Here is a 19,922-nt window from a genome sequence, read left to right on the forward strand (position 1 = left end):
AAGCGTCCTTCAGTCTGGCAGATGCTAAAAGCATGACTGAGACCCTGGCAGGTGGGCAGGCGGGCACCCCCACCCCCTCCTCACTCACTCCTCAGCTCCTCAGGCCTCCTCTATCAGAGAGTCATTGTTCATGATGATGATGACAATCTCTCACTGTCTCCATTCACCGTGCTATCTCAATCCATCACTCTCTTGTCTCTTGCCTCCTCCCTCCATCGCTGTCTCACACACATTCTCTTAAATATCCCCCCCCCCCCCCCCCCTCTTGTTTTCCCCTGCTCTCTCACAAAGTCTGTGTCAAACGCCTGTATCTCTGAAGAGCTGTCAGGCAAAGAAAAGCAGGAAGCTGAATGTGAAAGGAAAAAAAAGCCTCTCTGACTTCTACTGAGTTTGACTTTTCTTCTGCTCAGTGAGATGTAAGAGGTGAGATTCTCTCCTCTCCTCTCCTCTCCTCTCCTCTCCTCTCCTCTCCTCTCCTCTCCTCTCCTCTCCTCTCCGTTGCTTCACTTCGATCTTCATCAGTATCTCTCCATCTACTTCTCTTTTTTTCCCCTCTCTCTTCTCCCCTTTTGCTAGTCAGGCAGCCTGGCATCTTGCCCCGTCTCTTTGAAGCAGAACAGTAGAAGCAGATAATTACACTTCCTGTCCTGTATCTGCTCTGCGTTGCTCAACTGTCATCTTTACATCGGTAGGCTACACGTTGAAGACGATAAACAGCTTACAACCAGTTTTGAGCTCGAAGCGCTGCTCTGTGTACATGCCACATTCTCTTTTGAAGCTGCGTTTTGCCTCTGCACGTGTGCAATTAAGATGATTTTCGTCTATCATGTTTATCAGTTTCTTGGCTGTTTTTTAAAAGCTTCATTGACTGCTCCGTGTATCCCCCCCCCCCGCCTGCGTCAGACTGAATTGTGCACCCTGTCTTCCTATTTCTAACAGAAATGGTCAGATTAAGTTAAAATTGAGTTTAAGATTAGGCTTTAAAATCTTTCCTAACCCATGCAAACACAATCACATGATAACCAGCTATTTGTCACATTGCTGCTATCAGCCAAGACTGACACAAACACTTCTCTCGCACATGTCTGTGAAGGTTCTCAGTCATCCAGGTCATCGTAGTCAAAGGAGCTTGCAAAGAAAAGCGTCTGGACTTCTTTAAGTTACTTGAAGACGTTTCACCTCTCATCCGAGAAGCTTCTTCAGTTCTAAGGTCAAATGGTGGAGAGTCCCAGATATAAACCTAGTGGGAGTATCCCCCCACAGAGGGACAAAAGGACCCCCTGATGATCCTCTAATCGCCTGAGCCAAGGTGTGAAACTGGGTGTGGGTCCCAATCAGCCAGAGTTTCGGGTGTGTTCATTGTGAAACCTGGCCCCACCTTATCATGCGAATTCCTGAGGTCAGATGGCCCAGGATGTGAGTGGGCGTTAAGGGGCGTTCTCTCGCACGCGCGCTCCCTTTAGAAAGCCCCTGGTAAACAAACAGTCTGCAGCCAAACAATGACAGGTTGTTAAAGTGGTTAGAGAGATATGCCCTACTGAAAAAGTCCATTTTGTTTTAATGACAGGAGATTGGTGTACACGGCACTTCCTCTTCTGTTCTTAAACTGACTCTTCCCATTCATTAGCACTGCTGGTACGTTTTTATTTTAATCTCTAGGGTGTCACCCAGCTGTTTTATGTGGAGCTTTGTGCGGTTGTATGTGATTTTCATTACATCATTGTTGCATTCAGGCTTTGCTGGTGTGTGTAACAGTCACATTATCTGCTGTGGGTATCACTGTCAGGCTCAGAGCTGCTGTGCAGCCAAAAAACTGTAGGGAAAATGACAAACTGACCATTAGTCTCAAATCAGCCACTTGTAGCTAGCCTGAGAGTGAGGACACCTCGGCTAAGAGTCATAAGAGCTGCAGCGAATAATACCACAAGCAGGTTTTGAGCAACAGTAGAAACTGTATTTGGATCAGCTCCACTGGTACACGATGTTTCGGTCAGTTTGAGCAGGCAAAGCAAGTCGTGGACACAAAACCAGCATTGCGTAGTCAGGCAGCTGGGCAAAGGGCACATGACCGATCTGAAACAAACGTCTCCTCACGGACTGTGTTGAACCCTTGTGGTGACATAATAGGTTGAGTGCATAGTTCAACTCAAAAGGCCTAAATCATACATTTCTGTATCCTGTTTTTTTGCTGCAAGTTTATTTTTAAAGATCTGACCTGAAGGTATTATTTGTGCCTGTGTCACTGTTGTTAGGCAGTGCATTCACATCTAAGTGTGGCTTCCTAACTGTGCTGGCCTTGCCTTGCCAGTCCGCCACAGCACAGCTTGAAATGTGAAAATCTTCCACAGCCCACCCAAACCTTTAGTCACAACCAACTCAAGTGATTTTATTTTTAAATTCCCAAAGTATTTGATCATATAGAATTTATAACTTAAAACTTTTAATTATGATTAAATATTCAGTTAAGAGTTTTCTAACTGAATGTTTTAGTGTGTTGTGTGTGTTTATATATATGAGAAATGACCTCTCAGCCCACCTGCAGTACCTTCGCTGCATGATGTCTCATCAGGGCTTCACTCCCTGAACATATTGATGCCTGTCACAAATATTTAGTCTCCTGGTGTAGTGATGTTTTAGTTTGGGGATTTTTTAAAAAAAAAAATTCACATTTGGGTTGCTTCACACTGGTTATATAAAAATATGGCTGTAGGACTGAAGGTGTTGGCTCACAGTTAGTGGGACATGATTGAAAATCTCATAACAATTATTCCAGTCATTAACTAGTTCTTTAAAGCAGCCATAATTAATATTTTTGTTGTAACAACAACAAGTGGCTCGAATGACTGTGTGCAGCCTAACTGCACTGGGACATTATTCTTAGTTTCTAGTATTTATCTGCTAGAAAATGACTCCTCTGAGGACTTGTTGGAGACCAGAAAAGAACAAATAAATGATTTTTTTGTTTGTTTCAGGCCAATTTTTTTTTTTTTTTAGAACTGACTAAAAACTCATCTCCAGTGAATGAGTGCTCTGTAAGTACTTTGTGTCTGCTGAGGGTATAAATAAACATTTGGCATGAAAAAAAAAACCCAGTTTGAATTCCAAACTCTTCTTTAAAGAGTTGCTTCAGTTCATTGAGGTTTGTTGGCGTTGGTATATCTTTGTTGTCATTTGGCATTATATAAGTACAATTGAACTGATTCATACGCAGCTCTATTAAGATCCTGTCAAAGCATTTCAGTTGGGCTGAAGTCTGGACTTTCATTGGGCCATTGCAACATCTTGATTATTTAACCTCCTAAGACCTGAACTCTTCCACAGCATGCATTTTTAATTTCTCTTTGATATTTGGGCTGATTGGGGCTGATGAATGTAAAAACAAAGAATTACCAGATTTTTTTTTTTTTTTACCTTATTTTTGTTTTTAAGAAAAATAAGAGCCACATCTGAGGATATTCGTTTAAAATTTTGATAGAACAGTAGCAGTATAATGTCCTTGTAAGTGGATATCAGGCCCTTGCAGAGCAAAATTGAGTATTTTGGTCTAAATAAGCCAAAATGTGATGTCAACATATGTGGACGCCAGGTCCTAGGAGGTTAAAGGAGCCAGTCTACAAGAGGATGGCTGTTGGCCTCACATTTGACTCTGTAAATACTTTGGTATACGGAACCATTCAAGGTCAATTCAAAGACTGCGAGATAACCAAGTCCTGCGACTGCAAAACGAGCCTAAACCATCACCCCTCCACCACCATAGTTTTATGAGGTGTTCGTGCTGATATGCTGCGTTAGGTTCTCATCAAACGTGCTGTGCAATCTTCCGCTTACTGGCAAATGCCTTTAATGTTTTCTACTTGTGAATAATCTTTTGTTTCACTTCAAATTGTTTGGAAATGGTTTTACATCCATTCCCAGATTAACTTTAGATCATCAATCGATCAACGTCTTAACGAGGAAAGACATTAGCCTTTCCAATCTTAGTGAAGCTGACTGACTTTCTGTTGCTGAAAGCACCAGACCTGCAAACTGCCAGAACATCTGCTTTCATAGAGTTGTTCACTTGCTGATGACCAGTTAAATAAGTGCATTTGATTAAGAGTCTGGATGCTACTTATCCTACTAATTCCTACAAAAGCAGGAAGGGTGTACTTAGTTTCCACACGCTGCTTCTTCTTCATTTTGCTAAATAAGTAATGACATGGTGTAGTATGTCATGTTGTGGTTCATCTGAGGTTGTGTTTACATCATTTCAGATCCTAAGGACCAAATGATTTGTTTTTTTTTAGTATTTTTAAATTATGTCCTAATATATAAAACCCTAGTAGTGAAATAGGACGTACTTCCTCTTTCACATTACAAACGTCTCTTCTGGTAAAATGTTTTGGTGGGTTTGTTTTGTTTCTCCTGAAATGATTGAGATGTTTGCTGTATGTCTATAGATCAGCACTGAGCAGGTAAGTGAGTGCATCCTGCACGTAGGAAGCATTTAGCCCTCTAGCCCTCGCAGTGTGTTGCAGCGTGTTTGTTGCAGCGCAGGTCACCTCTCAGCAGTCCATTCTCCCTCAGCTCCCCCCGGTGCTCACGCCTCATTAGCTCAACACACTCAGGTCCTTTGCAGCTGTTAATTACACACTGTAAAGCTGATATCAGCGAGGACAGCATTTATCCCAGTTAAGCTTGATTCTGACTTGTCAGTAACTTGACAACATGGTGGCTTTCCAATCAGGCTGTTGTGGAAAAACAAAATTGAACCGTCCGTTAAGCTTTTCTTTAACTTGAACGCCCACTGAGTGAGTCCAGCAGCCGTCAGTGATAGTCCGTAATTTGTGTGTATCGCAACGGGCCGATCTTATCTGTGTTAAGAGGTAATAAATGATGAGCAGCAAATGATCAGTCATGTTTAGATTGAATGTCTCATTAAGAGCAGAGGATACAGTAAATTAGCCTAATTAAGAGGGATACATGCTTCTATTTTTTTGATGTTATTCATGAGAAAAACACTACTAAACTACTACATTAGGCATTAACATGATGGATTTATAGCTCATTGCATATTCGTCATTACATAATATATCGTATTATTTAGTGTTTTTCCTGGGGCTCTATGTAAATGTTATCAATGTTGATTAAAATGTCTCTTCTTCTCCGAGGCTAACGAGATCTGTTCAGATGACTTATTTTGTCAACACATGGATGGAAGTTGTGATATTTTGTAGCTTTTACTTAAATGAATACAGTTTAACATGAATGCATTTAATGCAATTCATCTTTGTGCTTCTTTACAGATAAACTGTGCTTCATATAAAGTCACAGCCACTTTATTAGGCACATCTTGCTCGTACTGGGTTTTGCATTTAGAGCTGCTTTAATTCTTTGTGGTACAGATTGAACAAGGTGCTGGAAACATTCCTGAGAGATTTGGGTCCATATTGTTGCTGTAGATTTGTCGGCTACATATCCAGGACGCAAATTTCTTGTTTCCCCCACATCTCAAAGGTGCTCTATTAGACGGAGATCTGCTGATTTTGAAGGCCGCTTGAATACAGTGAACTCATTGTTATATTCATATATTCACATTTGTGACATGGTGTGTCATCCTGCTGGAAGTGGCAAACAGACGATGGGTACAATGTGGTCATAAAGGGATGGGCATGGCCATCAACGATACTGCTCGCTGTGGTGTTATTAGTGAAAATTTAATTAGTACCAACTGATGGTCAGTTTGTACTGAGGGGCCCAAAGTGTAACAGGAAAATGTCCCCTACACCATTACACCACCAGCATCGGCCTAAGTTTTGAAACAAGGCAGGATGAAGCCATGCTTTTATGTTGTTTACTTCTAATTCGACCTTAACATTTTAATGAAAGAGAAATCAAGACTCATGAGACAGGAAACATATTTCCGGTCTTCTGCTGTCCAATTTTGACATTTCCTGTTCTTAGCTGACAGGAGTGGCACCTGGTGTGGTCTTCTGCTGCTGTAGCCCACTTGCTTCAAGGCTGGACACGATATGCCTTCAGAGATGTTTGTCTGCACACCTTGGTTGTATTATAAATTATTTGAGTTAGAATCAGATTCATCTTCATTTGGTTAAGTTTGTTTACACAAACAAAGTTCTTTGCTCTCTGTATAAGAAAATAAATATTTTAAAAACAGACATTTTTTAATAAGCATATATAAATGGAGACCATAAATACAAAGAGTAGATGAAAAGTAAGAAAAATACAAGTTCTTAAACTATACAAACTATAACAAATTACAGCTGGCCCAGAATGATGGATATAAATAGGCTGAACATAAAGCAACGTGGACGAACCCTAGACATTTATTTTAATAGTGCATGCTGTTACTTTCCTACCAGTTGAAGCAGTCTGACTCTCCTCTGTCCTCTGGCATCAACACAGCATTTTCACCCAGAGAACTGCTACTCACTGAACGTTTTCTCTTTTCCTGAAGTTCTCTCTAAACTCTAGAGATGGTTACGTGAGAAAATCCCAGGAGATGAACAGTTTTGTGAAATACTCAAACCAGACAACCAACAACCATTCCACACTCAGACTGACTTAAATCACTTTTATTCCCCGTTCTAAAGCTAGAAGTTTGTCGTCTTCAGGTCATCTCAAACAAATCTGCATGCCTAAACACGTGAGTTGCTGCCATGTGATTGGCTAATTCGATATTTGCATTAACAAGCAGTTGAACTGAGTGTATCCCTATTTTCTTATTAAAAGAAAACCAGAACATAATCCAACCTATAGCAGGGCTGCATGTTAGAATATTCCTATGCCTTTTGCACCCAAGAAAGTTTTAGTTACTGTAGTTTTATTTTGTTTTATACGCAATGAGTTGTTAAAGCTATTGTAATAAGCATTCTTCTGTATTTGAACAAAGGCTTGTTAAAAATTCAATGAATAGTACCTATTGGCATTATGTGCCTGTATAGAAGCTGTAGGAACATTAAGATGAAACATTTAGATGGACGTATACTTGTATTTTCAGCTGGTTTTAAAACAATTATTCAAATACTCGTTTGAAACTTGAAACCCTTTATATAGTAAACTACACAAAGGATTTAGTTTGTAGTTGAATTGGGTGATGATATGGTCTTTATGGCTAGAATATTTTAATATTCCACATCTTTTATTCATGCCCACTTGCTTTTATTATGTTTAACTTGCGCTTTTTGTGGATGTGCGGCTTCAAGTTGACCATCTAATGGCTGAAAGTCAGTCAGGTTTCAGTACATTCACTCTTGCTTTGCAGCCAATGAGGCAGAGGGAAAACTTACTTATCAATAACTCTATTTATTTATTTTTGGGACATAAAATAGAGCTGGTTTCATTTGGTACAAATGCATCATAAAACAGACCGACGTTTGGGAAATGGGGAAATTGCACTTGTCTTTGGCGCATATGCACAGAAGATTTAAAGAATTAAAAAGCAAAGAAAAACCACGAGGAAGTGTGGAAAAAACTGTCACGATGACACCGTTTAGTCCCTGTAGGAATATTACAGTAACGTGACCGTGATTTTACACGGGGATGTCCCGGTGCAACGGCGAATGCGAATGCAGGCAGCGCATGAATATTATCTCCAGCTTGCCACTTCGGAAGTAGGTCACCGCTCACCGATTTGTTCACCATGTCTCCAGCTACTGTGGGCTGTTTGGTCCACGGATCGCTCCCCGGGTCCGCAGCTCTACCGAGTAGAAACTGATCATCGGGAAAAGAAAAAAACAGCACGGACGGGAGATTTTTATTGATATTTTTTTATTTATTTATTTTGAAATTGAGTGGGTGATTATTTCCAACGGGACACGCGAGGTAATGGTGAATCGCTGCTGTGTTTCAGTCACAGTTGGAGATGACAGGGTCGGTGGTTAGGCTGCTTCTAACAACTCGGCTGTAATACGAGCCTCCTAATGATACTGATATTAACTAGCAGCTCCGAAAAAGCCCGATTGAGCGAGGATGGTCGGGTGTTTTCCACTCGTTTCCCCGCTGAGGATCTCTCCTTTTATTTCCTACTTCTGATATCGCAGCCTGCACTCCTGCTACGGCATGCTGTCAGATTAACACTGTCCACCACCACCACCGTGGCCAACTACGATCTTCAAGAGGCGAGTCATTTGTATTTATTTTCTTTATTTTGTTGGACAGTGTGATTATAACGTTAATCGTTTTTTCCTACCCAATATATTCGCGAAACAGTAGTGGGTGTTTGTGTAACTGCTGGAGCCCGAACCTGCGTGTAGGAGAAGCGAGGTGGTGGTGGAGGATGGTTAGCGTTTGTTTGGTTGGTGGTGTAAGACTGTGGAACTGCTGATTTGCTCCAGGAAAGTGGAGCTTGGTTATATGCACTATCTGAAGCACAGCAGCTTAGGTCCCCGAGAGCTCCAGCCTCGGGGCTGTTTCCCTCATGATGACAGCGCTACACCATGTCCTTCTTCTGAATGAGCCTGTGAGACAGCCAGGCAGAGCCGCCTCCTCCTCCTCCTCCTCCTAATCCTGTATCTATCGGACTTCTGATGTAGATGAAACTACAGTCTCTTAATGTGCCATCGGCAGGAGAGAGAGAGTCAAATCAATGGCAAGTAGGTCTGATGTGTGAACTATGCTCCATTTACTTTAAAATGCGTAAGATTCACACAGTAGAGCTGCACTGGCATTTGATCATCTGCCGACTAATCTCAGGGTCAAAAGGGAGTCTCAAGATATTTAAAAGGATTTAAAAGGAAAAAAATGACTATATTTTTACTCACTTTTGCTTTATGTTTTCTTTTTCTTGATATTTCTTCACTGCATCAACCAAAGTACTTGATGAAGTACTTGAATAATTCAGTTTTAGTACTTTACATTTAAATATTGAGCTTTTTCCTTTCCTACATTTATTTGGTTGGCAATTTGTGTGCAAATTAAGGTTTTTCTACACAGTAATACTAACAGCTTCTATTGTGTGACGTGTTCCTGCAGGACAAACTGCCTAAAAGCAGATAAATGTGTTGAATCCCAGCAGCAGGTAAATGCAGCTTAGATGTTGGGAGATTAGTAGTAAAACACAGCACTAAACAATATGATATTATGAATGCACCCTTTTACTTTTGAAACTTTGTACTGCAAGATACTATTTTTAATAGTGTTACTTATGTAACACTTGGAAAGAAGGACTTTAAAATGAATAAATGTTAACATTGCAGCATTTTTAGTTTTTTCAGCATTTTCAGCTTTTTTAATACTGTAAAAATGAAATAGCGTATACTGTATATTCACACTGACACTGTATTCTATAGGTTTGCACATTGAAAATAGTCACCACCAAAAAAAAGGATTACTTAAAATCATCAAATCCTCCTTTTTTGGGCTAATGAGTCCTTAAAAAAGCATTATAACTGTATAAGAATATAACAATGTAATACAATATAGCAGTGTATCACATTAAGGAGGTTTTAAAAGATGAAATATTTTTGTAAATGCAGTACGTCGTGAAAAGAGCCTTTAATTCTCAGCTATGGGATACATTTATTTAAAAAACAACAACAAAAGTAATGAGAAAAGCAAAGAAGGCAAAAATGGATTTCCGCCTTTAGTCACTCGATGGCCTTTGACCTCTTTGGATTCATCTGTTAAATCCTTGACCTTTCAAAGTAAACAGATTTAGTCACAGAGATTTGTACTCGGCATGTCTACTGTTGTCTTAAAGTCAGATAGTGGAGAAAAAGGTTTCCTGTGTAAAATAAAGATAAACAGGGTTTAAACATCCTTCAGTGTATATAAAGACTCCGTGTTCTCTGTGAATGGGTTATATGGACACGGAGGATGTTAGAAAAAAAACATAAACTGTTGCTAACAGGGATTTTCAAGACTTATGTTTAATGTTCCCTCAAAGAGTCGTAATACAAATGTTAATATTTTCAAACTGTGTGTGTATGTGTGTGTGGGTGGCTTTATGCAGCCTACTGGCATTGCTGCTGTGCATAAGGCGGTGTGAGCAAAGCTCATCTAAACTGGCAACGTGTTTTAGGTTGATTTTCGCAACAGCACGAAAGAAAAGTGACTGTAATACTCTGGCATTAATTCCCTCCACTGAAAGGCCGCGTTCTTTGTTGTGGTCAGCGTGGCGATGCTCTAGCCAGGGGAAACGATGATGCTCTTCAATGAGCTCCTGTCCTTCCACTGTGCATGCTTGTCTTATTCAAATGAAGTAACTTGATTTGATATCCACAGACAGAAACTCAATGTGAGGCTCCCTCTGTCCTCTTGTTATCTGAAAATTAAATTTCTCCCTCATGGATTGCATTTCACGGTTCACCGACTCATCCGCCAATAAGGGCCGTAAGACCGAGCTATGAGATGGTTTCAAAAACGTCCGGGTGGAGTTGTCCGCTCCGGATCTAAGTGGGTTTACATTTGTTCGCCTGGTTAAGCCCGAGTATGTTCCGTGTCGTTATTCATTTTAATGCACTGTGGCTTATAAAAAATTGTACTCAGGTTTTAGCGCAGAAAGTCTTGCACATATTTTATATTAGCAGACAGGGGGGAAAATGACTGGAAAAGCAGAATAAAACTATTCACACTATAATTAAAGAACTCCGAAAGGAGCTACACAAGGTTTTGGTTTATTCAAGCTTTCATTAAGTGGGACCTGAGAGCAAGCTGACATAGTAAAAAAATGCACTTTGTTGCACACTTGCTGATAAGGTCAACTCGTGTAAATACTAGAGTAAATGGCCTGTATTTATATAGCGCTTTACTAGTCCCTAAGGACCCCAAAGCGCTTTACATGTCCAGTCATCCACCCATTCACACACAGGTGATGGCAAGCTACATTGTAGCCACAGCCACCCTGGGGCGCACTGACAGAGGCGAGGCTGCCGGACACTGGCGCCACCAGGCCCTCTGACCACCACCAGTAGGCAACAGGTGAAGTGTCTTGCCCAAGGACACAACAACCGAGACTGTCCAAGCCGGGGCTCGAACCGGCAACCTTCCGATTACAAGGCGAACGCCCAACTCTTGAGCCACGATCGCCCGCACCATAAGAGTGCCTTATGGTTTTTTAAAATATTATTTTACACCACTTATTGTGGGCAATACAGCCTTAAAATGATATTAAAATATTTCAAGATGATGTGCAATGATATTTCTCATGACATAGAAAAAATAGCAAGCTACATTTCAGTGATGCTTGCAGTCAGTGTAAGTAAATAAGGGGGATTTTCCTTTTTTCCAGTGAGCTGCTGTCAGTGATGGCACACCTCCTAAATCAAAGTGTGAATCTACTGAAACAAGGTGCCAGCAGAAGCAGCATCAGCATTATAGTGTGATAGTAGTGGCACAGCAGTATATCCAGTGACATGGCAGAAGTCAAATGTAAGCACAAAAGTGTCCCAGCTAGCTTTTTCCTGGAATTTTTAAGTAAAAATATAGAATAACTGCTTAAAACTTTAGTATATTAAGTTGACCTTAACTTTTTAACCAGCTGCTTAAAGCACTGATTTTCCACCGTGTAACCACATCAGTAATTTCCATCCACCGTTTGCTCTTCCTGCCATATGGAGTGCAACTAGCAGCCGGCGATGCTTGGTTTGAGTCATTTGTTTACTTTTGGGTTGCACATCACCAGCTGCTAGTATCTACTCCTTTGTAGCCCGGTTATAGTTGACGATGTTTTCAATCTCGAGTGGAAAACTAGTTTGTTGTTTCCACCTTCGGCAGGAACAGTGTTCTTGTTTATTTTGCAAAGCATCGTGCTTTGTTGGAGGTTGCTAAAGTAGCTCGCCTTTTTTAGGTGCATGCCCAGGTTTGTCTCATTATTATGTGCACTAAGAACGTGTGGCGTTGCTATAACAGCAATATCACAATGTCGTGGACGATGTTATACGGCACAGCCCTATATATAGTTGTTTTTTTTAGACTTGCGCTGCCTAATTGTAAAATGTAAAAAATTTAAATCCATAATTAAAGGCAAAATTCAAAGAGACAGCTCATAGCGTGCAGTGTATGAGATCCTTGTTTTGTTTCTCATAACCCTCTCCGGCGCACACACGCATACACTCTCCTTGAATGCCCCCATCGCAGCCATTAAAGCCCTGTTGGAACTCCTAAGTGGTTCACTTTAAAAACAGGACAACGGGCAAAAAAGATTACAGCATGATGTGATGCGCTTTGATTTATAGAAAGCCAACACGAGTACAGATAATAAACATCACTTACTGTGGGCTTGTAAGAGCGTCTCACAATACCATCAGCTCCAATCAGTTGTTGTCAATCGTAGCCTTTAGAAAGATGGCAGGCGGTTTTTGCTCGGTGTTCAAAGGGTGAAAGGTTTTTTGTTTTTTCTGGTGATTTATAGGATTTTTTTTTTCATTAAAGTAAATGAGATAATATACATATTTCAAATTATTATTAATGTCTCAACAGGGGCATTCTGGACGTAAAAATCCCACTCATATTCTCCATAGAGAGTTTGATGATGAGCCATAATGTTTTAACCATCTAAAGCAGACTTACTGCAACCTAAGACATTGTTAAACGATGGCATGTGCTCCTATCCGGTCGTTAAGTGATGACGTGACGAATCCTACTTCCGGGCCTAAAGTAGTCTGCGTTTAATATGGCTTTTGTGTTGTTAACATGTTTAATGTTTTGTATTTTCTTCTATTTAATCTCAAAAAGCTCCTAAAACAGTCAGTGATCACTGTTGACCTCCCTCGGCTTTTATTACCGCTAATCATTTATTTAAACTCAGTTTAAAACCTTAGGATGTAACTACAGCCCAGCCCATGCAGCAGTATATGAATGACTAACCTCGTATTGTGGATGGATTATCTCAGTTGTTCTCCTGGCTGAAGTTTGGCCCTTTTACAGCATCCTACCATGCGATTACATTTGTTCCTGACCACCGAGAACACTCACGTTAACTTTTATCGAGTGGAAAAAAAGTTAGCTTGTTTATATTATGCTAACATAGCTGTGTCGCTAGCGGTCACGTAGCACATCATTATATACCAGCTAGCCAAACTTCAGTAACCCTACAAACATCACTGCTGTTTAGTTTTCTGTCTTCATTTATGTTGGAAGTGATAACAGAGCTGTACGTTTTAATTTGTTTCCAAAATCCCGCAGCCAGGACATGCTATATTGTATTTCGATAGAAGCTAGCGAGCTAACTTCCTGCTAACTTCTAACTCCGTTAAATGTCATAAATTCCATTTTCATGGATGCCTGGATGTTAAACTCAATTGTTACACCTGGTAGAGCAGAACGCTGATCATTTTATTAAAGATGAAAGACTTTAGACAGTTTTTCAACTCTCAGTAATGCCATAGTGATCGTTTGATATATGGACCTGCAGCGGAGTTTAGGCCCAGACACGGCTAGTGACGTCAGACTTAACGACCGGATAAAAACCATCAGTCTACATGATATTAACCTTTTTTAACAAGAATGCATTTGTTCATGTAAAGAACTACTCTACCTACAACCCTTAATTTAAACGACCTGTGAAAATGTTTCGACCCACTAATGTTAAGACATTCGAGGTGTGATTAATTATACATGCACAGTACAAAAAAATTTATTTAAATAACTATTAACATACAACACTGTTAATAACCATATAAATACTACAGTAAAAATTCAAAGCATTACATTTGAGAAGAAGAAGGGAAGTTGCGAAGTCGCTGTGGAATCTGGGATTTGTAGTTGTGTATGACATGAGTAGTTCCTTCAACATTAAAAGTAATTGTGCACATTTTTTGTCATTTTCCTTTATTTCTTTTGCCCATATGTCTGTGCCTAAGATCGTAAAAAACAACTTATGCCACATTTACTCTATTTATATGTATATACCCTAAATCTGAAACCTAGCAGTATTTTGAAGTGAAGAGTTTTTTAGACTCACATTAAATACTGAACAGACCTTTACTAGTGTGGAAATGAAATAGGCTTCCATGATTGGCTGAAATATAGTGATTGAAATATAGTATCGTTAGCTTCTTAGCTCATATCATACACTTACACTGAATCTATTAATAAGAAGCGTGCTCAGAACTTGATCATTTGTGTGTGTTTGTGAAAGCTCAGGGATTTTCTCGCTGGAGAGTCACTTATAATAAAAGGACCCATGTTGACTTACTCCTTGGAGGTCAAGTAGCATAATTGTGTTCCAGCAAGAAGCACGATCCATCTCCTTCTGCTGCACACATGAGTGTCATTACATAAAGGTCGCCGGAGTTGAGTCATCAGGATATCTAAAGGCTTTTCCTAAGTGAGGTGTTTTTTCCCGTTGAGGGAGCAGAAAGCTGTGAGTTACGGAGGGCCGTAAGTCTTGTTATGCATCGTTTGTTCTAAAGTTGCTGGAGCTGCTTTGGTATCAGCCTGTTGACATGGAAACTGAAGAGGCTATTGTGTGACAAGTGTTTCTGCCACCAGTTTTTTTCCCTTTCTTTTCTTTTTTTTGTAGAATCGGGATCGATTCATGAGTCATTTGTTCGTGGTACTGTTTGTTTTGTGCCTCTAAGTGTCAGACAATCATTGCTTAATTTCATATCTTACAGTGAATTGAAAGAGTTTGTTGTGTCGTTGACACTATAAATGAGAATATGAGAAGCAAGTGTCTGAGCATCCATCGTATCAAATATTAAATGCATCACTCAAATGCCTCACCTTTTTCTGGTTTTTGGCTTCTGTGTTTTAGCAGTGAGTGGGTGCTTGCAACCCAACAGGCTCTCAGTGACTTTCTTGAGTCATTAATCTGCTTCAATGTGACTTCAAGGAAAAATGGTCTTTTAATACAAAGGATCAAAAGCCAACAGTTCTCTTTTAAAACTCGAATCAAAACAAAAACCGAAACGTGGAAGCTACAGCACATTAAACTAAACATACACTGATCAGCTACAACATTAAAAGAACTTGTGTAATATTGTGCAAGCCTCCCTCGTGCAGCTAAAACAGCTCAGACCCATCAGGGCATGGACACACGGGTCCTCTGGGAGCATCCAGTGCATTCTCATCCCAGGGCATCAAATGCTGCCATTCAGTCAGATGCAGTGGGGCCACAGTGATACGAACAAGGTGCCCTTTAGCACTGGTGCCTGAACACAACAGCCACAGCAGTATTGGATCCAGAGAGATAACGGCCTTCCTTTAAACAGTCCAGATTAGAATGCTGGAGGGGGAGGCAGTGGAAGAAGAAGGGACTGGTTTGTCTGCCAAGAGACCGCAGTTCAAATCATATTTGGGAGCTTTGTGTTTTGCACAGCTTGCTGCTTGTTTAGGTTAAGCAAAAACGGCTTTTACTGCACTGCGGCTCAGAGGTTAGCCACAGTGCTTGCCTAACAGCAAGAGGATCCCGGGTTCAAACCAGGACAAACACTTATGTGTGGAGTTTTTTTCTTCTTCCTGTGCTTCTGCAGGTTTTCTCCAGGTGCTCTGGTTTCTCCTGCCATATAACATGCTAGGCTAATGCTGCCTAGCTTGGCCCAGGATACTCCTGTAAATGTAAATGGCAAGAGTTTCACTTCCTGTTTTGTTTTGTTTTTTTAAAAAAAAGGATATTTGGGTCAGTTTGGCAAATGGACTGGTTTTTAAATAGGGCATTTCTATGTTAACTGAGTTCTCAAAACACTTTACACTTCCTCCCTCCTTTATACAAACAGTTCTTTTTCAATGCTTATGTGTTTTCTGTGTAACATTCACATTGTGATGGATGCATCAGGGAGCAACTTAGGGTTCGGATCTTGCCCAAGGATATTTGGCATGCAGGCAGGAGCAGCCAGGGATCAAACCACAAACCTTCCGATTTGTAGATGATCTGCTCTACCTCCTGAGCTACAACCACCTCTTGTCCTTTTTGTGCATCTTATTTAGGACAAGATGGTGGGTTAGGTCAAAATTCAGCCCTTCTCAATATTAATCCTAAATGTTAAAGTGCCAGCTCAGGAGGCAAAGCAGGTCACCTACTGATCAGAAGAGCTACAGTTCAATTCCAGGAGGCTCCAGTCCTCATTGCAATCTGTGCTTTGGCCAAGGAACTGAACTCCATGGATGGATGGATGTACGCCAGGCATAGAATAAAGTGCTGTGTGAGAGTAAAAAAAAATTAAAAGGCACTAAGTAAGTATGCGTGCATTTACTACAAAGGACTCTGATTTATCTATATGAGCATTTTATGTGAAGAGTTGGCTGTGTGCCCTTTCTCACTGTTGTCATGATCCTGCGCATCATGTCACAGATACCACAGTGACAGCTTTTGCAGCATTTTTGTTGTGTTCCTGTTTTTTGTGGGGGGGCTGGCCGCATTGTTCAGCCAGAGGAAACCACTGCTGTCGAGGTGTGTTGTTCCCATACTACAGGTGTGATGGCAACAGCACACCTGTTGCTCTGGAACAATAAGTTAACAATCAAGAACAGGTTTAGGTAGGCGGTACGTGTCAAAGTAAGATTCACATGAATGGCTGGACCCAAGGTTTCTCAGCTTAACAGTGTATTAATTAATGATACTTAATTTTAGTGGTCTTAATGTTGTGGTTATCAGCGTGCTGTGATCAAGATAGTGTAAAAGGAGAAAAATGAAATCTAAAATGCATCTAAAAGAAAAAGGGAGAGCAGTCTGAATGCATAATGTGCGTGCAGCGTGTGATGTGCTTTTGGTGTCTGATCCTCTGTCTTGAGCACGAAGCGTATTTGCATGTTAAGGAGAGGGGTTTCCTAAGTGCTCCTATTCTCTGTGGATGTGGAAAATTGACAGCAAACGGAGTAAAACTGGTTGCTACATAATGCATCAGAAGATCCTGTCTGTTACATTAAGTCACTTTCAGGTTCTGCATGAGTAACATCTGTGTGTGGCTTAAGCTTTAATGTTGAATGTCTGATCTGTGTCTTCTCAGAGAGCCATATGGACCCAGATGATGATCCATGATGATATCCACTGAAAGCCCAGTCTGAGCTGAAACCCTCCACCAATCAGAAACCCGTGGATGAAGACAGTTTAGTGAATCTGCTCCCAGACGCTGAGAATATGGTGAAAGCTCAGCGGTGCCAGACGGCAAAATACGGGAAGCCCAAGAAGGAGAGGGGAAGTAAGGAAAAGCAGGATGGTGTGAAGAAAGGGAGAGGGGGGGTGATTGAGCTGAAGAGGAAGAAAAAGAGGGACAAGAAAGACTTGCACCAAAATAAAAAGAAGAAACTAGCCGTGAGTGATGGAGATGCGTTGGACTGTTGCGTCTTGCTCACCCGTCTGGAGGAGAAAGGAGCTGCTGGTAAAGAGAAGAATGCACTAAAAGCTGGGAAGAAAAGGAGTGTAAAAGTTAAAAAGAAGGAACACTCCATCCAAAGAGGGACCAAACATAGACTCAAGAAAACCTCTGCCGCCAATCAGCAAGCACTGGAACCAAAAAACAACCAATCTGACGCCTTACTCATGATGCCCTCAGCTATGTTTGAGCCCCGCAGAAGGAGAATGGCTTCTCTTAACGCTGAGGCTGTCAACAGCTTGCTGCTCTACAAAGACGACTCACTCATGGCGAATAACGCAAAGAAATGTCAGCCATCCAACGAAGAGCCAGCGAAAGAGCTCACTAAAACTGAACATGGAGATCAGAAAACCAAAAAAGGTTCTTTGGAAGGGAAAGCAGTCCAAAAAGAGAGACCGAAAAAACAAAAGCGTTCCACAGCTGAGGCTCAGAACATCGACTGGTTGAGTTTGCTTGCACCGACACCTCGGCGTCAAGCAGGCCTCACCGCTGCAACGCTGCTCAAACTCACCAGTGCCCCGTATGGGGCCAAACGGCAAAGGAAGGTGGAGTCCAAGCCAGGGAGTAGAAGTGAAGCTGCAGCTACGACTCAGGATGGAATGAGTGGTAAGCCTGTGTGCAAAGGAACAACACACACCAAACGAAGAACACATCCCAAACATGAGGGGCAACTAAAGCACAGAAAACAGGGCACAGAAGATCCAGTCCATTCCCAGGTGAGCCCCGCCATCCAGGAATGCTGCAGTTTGTGTAAGACGGAGACTTTGGATCCGGAGTGGAAGGGTGCCACAGGGGGGCAGGAGTGTGTCAAGCATCCTCTCCACTGTGGCTCTTCTCTGGGATTCTCCTTAAAAACAATCAAAGAGGAGCAGGTGGAGACGGAGGTGTCTTCCTGTTACTGCTGCTCCCAGGAGAGATGTGTCGAGTACTTTCACAGGCTGGCCCTCTTCCTGGATGACAAAACCTTCAAGGAACCAGAGGACGGCTCACTGTCTGAGGTGTTCCACCACCACCATCATCATCACCACCACCATCACCACCACCATTCTGTCGGCCACCCGGCAGCCATAACCATCAGCCCGCACACGTACACTTGTTTCCCAGGCTACTACGTCCATTTCAGCCACCCGGACAACTCCGCCTCCACCATATCACCCCTCGCTTTATGCCCAAGCGGCAGCAAGAGGCCGAAGCTGCTCCCCAGCACGGGTCCCCAACCCTCAGGGATTAGCCATCCAGTGTACTGCTGCACCTCAGTGAAACCGTGCTATGGAGAGCCCTGCAGGATCAACGGCTACTCTGCTTATACCAGTGTGATTCCAGCAATTAACAGAGGAGCGTGCTCCTCTGGCCCCACAGACTGCATCAAATGTAACCACAGCGTAAAAAGAGGTAAGCGGAGATCACACGGTTTAATTTGCAAGAATTCATTTAGTAGAAATTCCAAGTTAATGAGTTACTTATGGCATTTGTGCAACCAGAATGACATTTTCCTGTCAAAGTTTGCATCAGTATTCTGTTTCCAAATACAAACTGAGATCAGATTTCTTTTAGGCTTCAGAAAGTGCCCTCAAGATTCATAAATGACATTAAAACAGCTGTTTTCACAAGTGGAGTCGTATTTCTGTGACGGGCTCCTTTTATCTAAGTAAGCGTTTTGAAGAAGTATTAAATGTTCGTCAGCACAGTATGGGTATATTATTTTGCATGCAGAGCCCCGCTCATCCAGCTGCCAAAGGAGTACAATGTGCTGAGAATAGCTATTATATGAGCCATTTATATTCTCCCCACTTTGGCATGTCACTTGAGTGGGAAGTTGGGAAAAAAAATATCAGATAAAGGGCAAGACCCCTTTTGTCTCCGTTTGAATAAAAGTCATTGGACGGTGAACACGAGGCCTGTGCGGCTGAATACAATTGAGCTGTACGGGCTCGAGTGTCTGCTGTGAGTTTCTGTGTTCAAAGTGAGCGATGTGAGCCTGAACAGGAAAGCACGCTGGGGTTAAACAGTGTCTGAATATGTGGGGGTATGGTTAGAAACACCTGAATGTGATCTCAAAATAACACTAGTTTCACACACGCACTCTCTCTGTCACTCTTTGGTCTCTAGCAGTCACAACCAGGTCACGCTGTCTGTGAGGACTTACACTTTTATCTGCTAGAGAACCAAGTTTAATCTCAGTGGAAATATTAACTTGGAAAAGAACAGACGTACATAATAGAATAAATAATGGCTGAATTTCATTTGGCTGCTTACTTACTGGCTGCTGGTATTGTGTGTGGGGTGTGTTTGTGTCATACTGTCATGGCTTACTAGGAGACCTAAATAGAACAGAGCCATTGTTAATGTCATTAGTACACTTGTGCTTTTCCTGTTGTGATAAGTATGCTGTCAAAGAGGTCTGTGGTCCACCCACACAGGTGTTGCCACTTTTCTGCCTGAACAGACCTCATTACTGTTTGGGTGTATACACCTCCGGTTTTATTGACACCTTCCTCGCTCTCTTGCTCATTTTGTGGCATCTTTCGAGGTGTGTACAGCTTAAGCTGCATTTCATTTGGCTAATGGGCCCTCTCGCTTCCCTCATTTGTCTCTTCCTCGAATCTCGGCTTCGCCCAGCGGGGGATGCGAGGAAGGAAATGAGGAAGAAGTGCAAGGATGGAGGAA

General features: G+C 41.7%; 1 protein-coding gene across 2 annotated transcripts in view; it reads left to right on the plus strand.

Annotated features, from left to right (window-relative positions):
• The window catches only part of bahd1 (bromo adjacent homology domain containing 1), a 35,696-nt gene that overhangs the window by 3,312 nt on the left and 12,462 nt on the right, over nt 1–19,922 (plus strand). The window contains exons 1-2 of one of the 2 annotated variants that reach the window (XM_084914475.1): nt 7,059–8,120; nt 16,890–18,647. In XM_084914475.1, coding sequence (XP_084770601.1) covers nt 17,021–18,647 — 1,627 coding nt within the window. In that variant the 5' untranslated portion in view covers nt 7,059–8,120; nt 16,890–17,020. Of the gene's footprint in view, nt 1–7,058; nt 8,121–16,889; nt 18,648–19,922 lie in introns of those variants that run through there. The other variant, XM_084914474.1, reaches the window with a different exon arrangement.

Source organism: Perissodus microlepis, chromosome 19, assembly GCF_051167445.1.
Source record: "Perissodus microlepis isolate ML-2025 ecotype Zambia chromosome 19, ASM5116744v1, whole genome shotgun sequence".
Lineage (NCBI taxonomy): Eukaryota > Metazoa > Chordata > Actinopteri > Cichliformes > Cichlidae > Perissodus > Perissodus microlepis.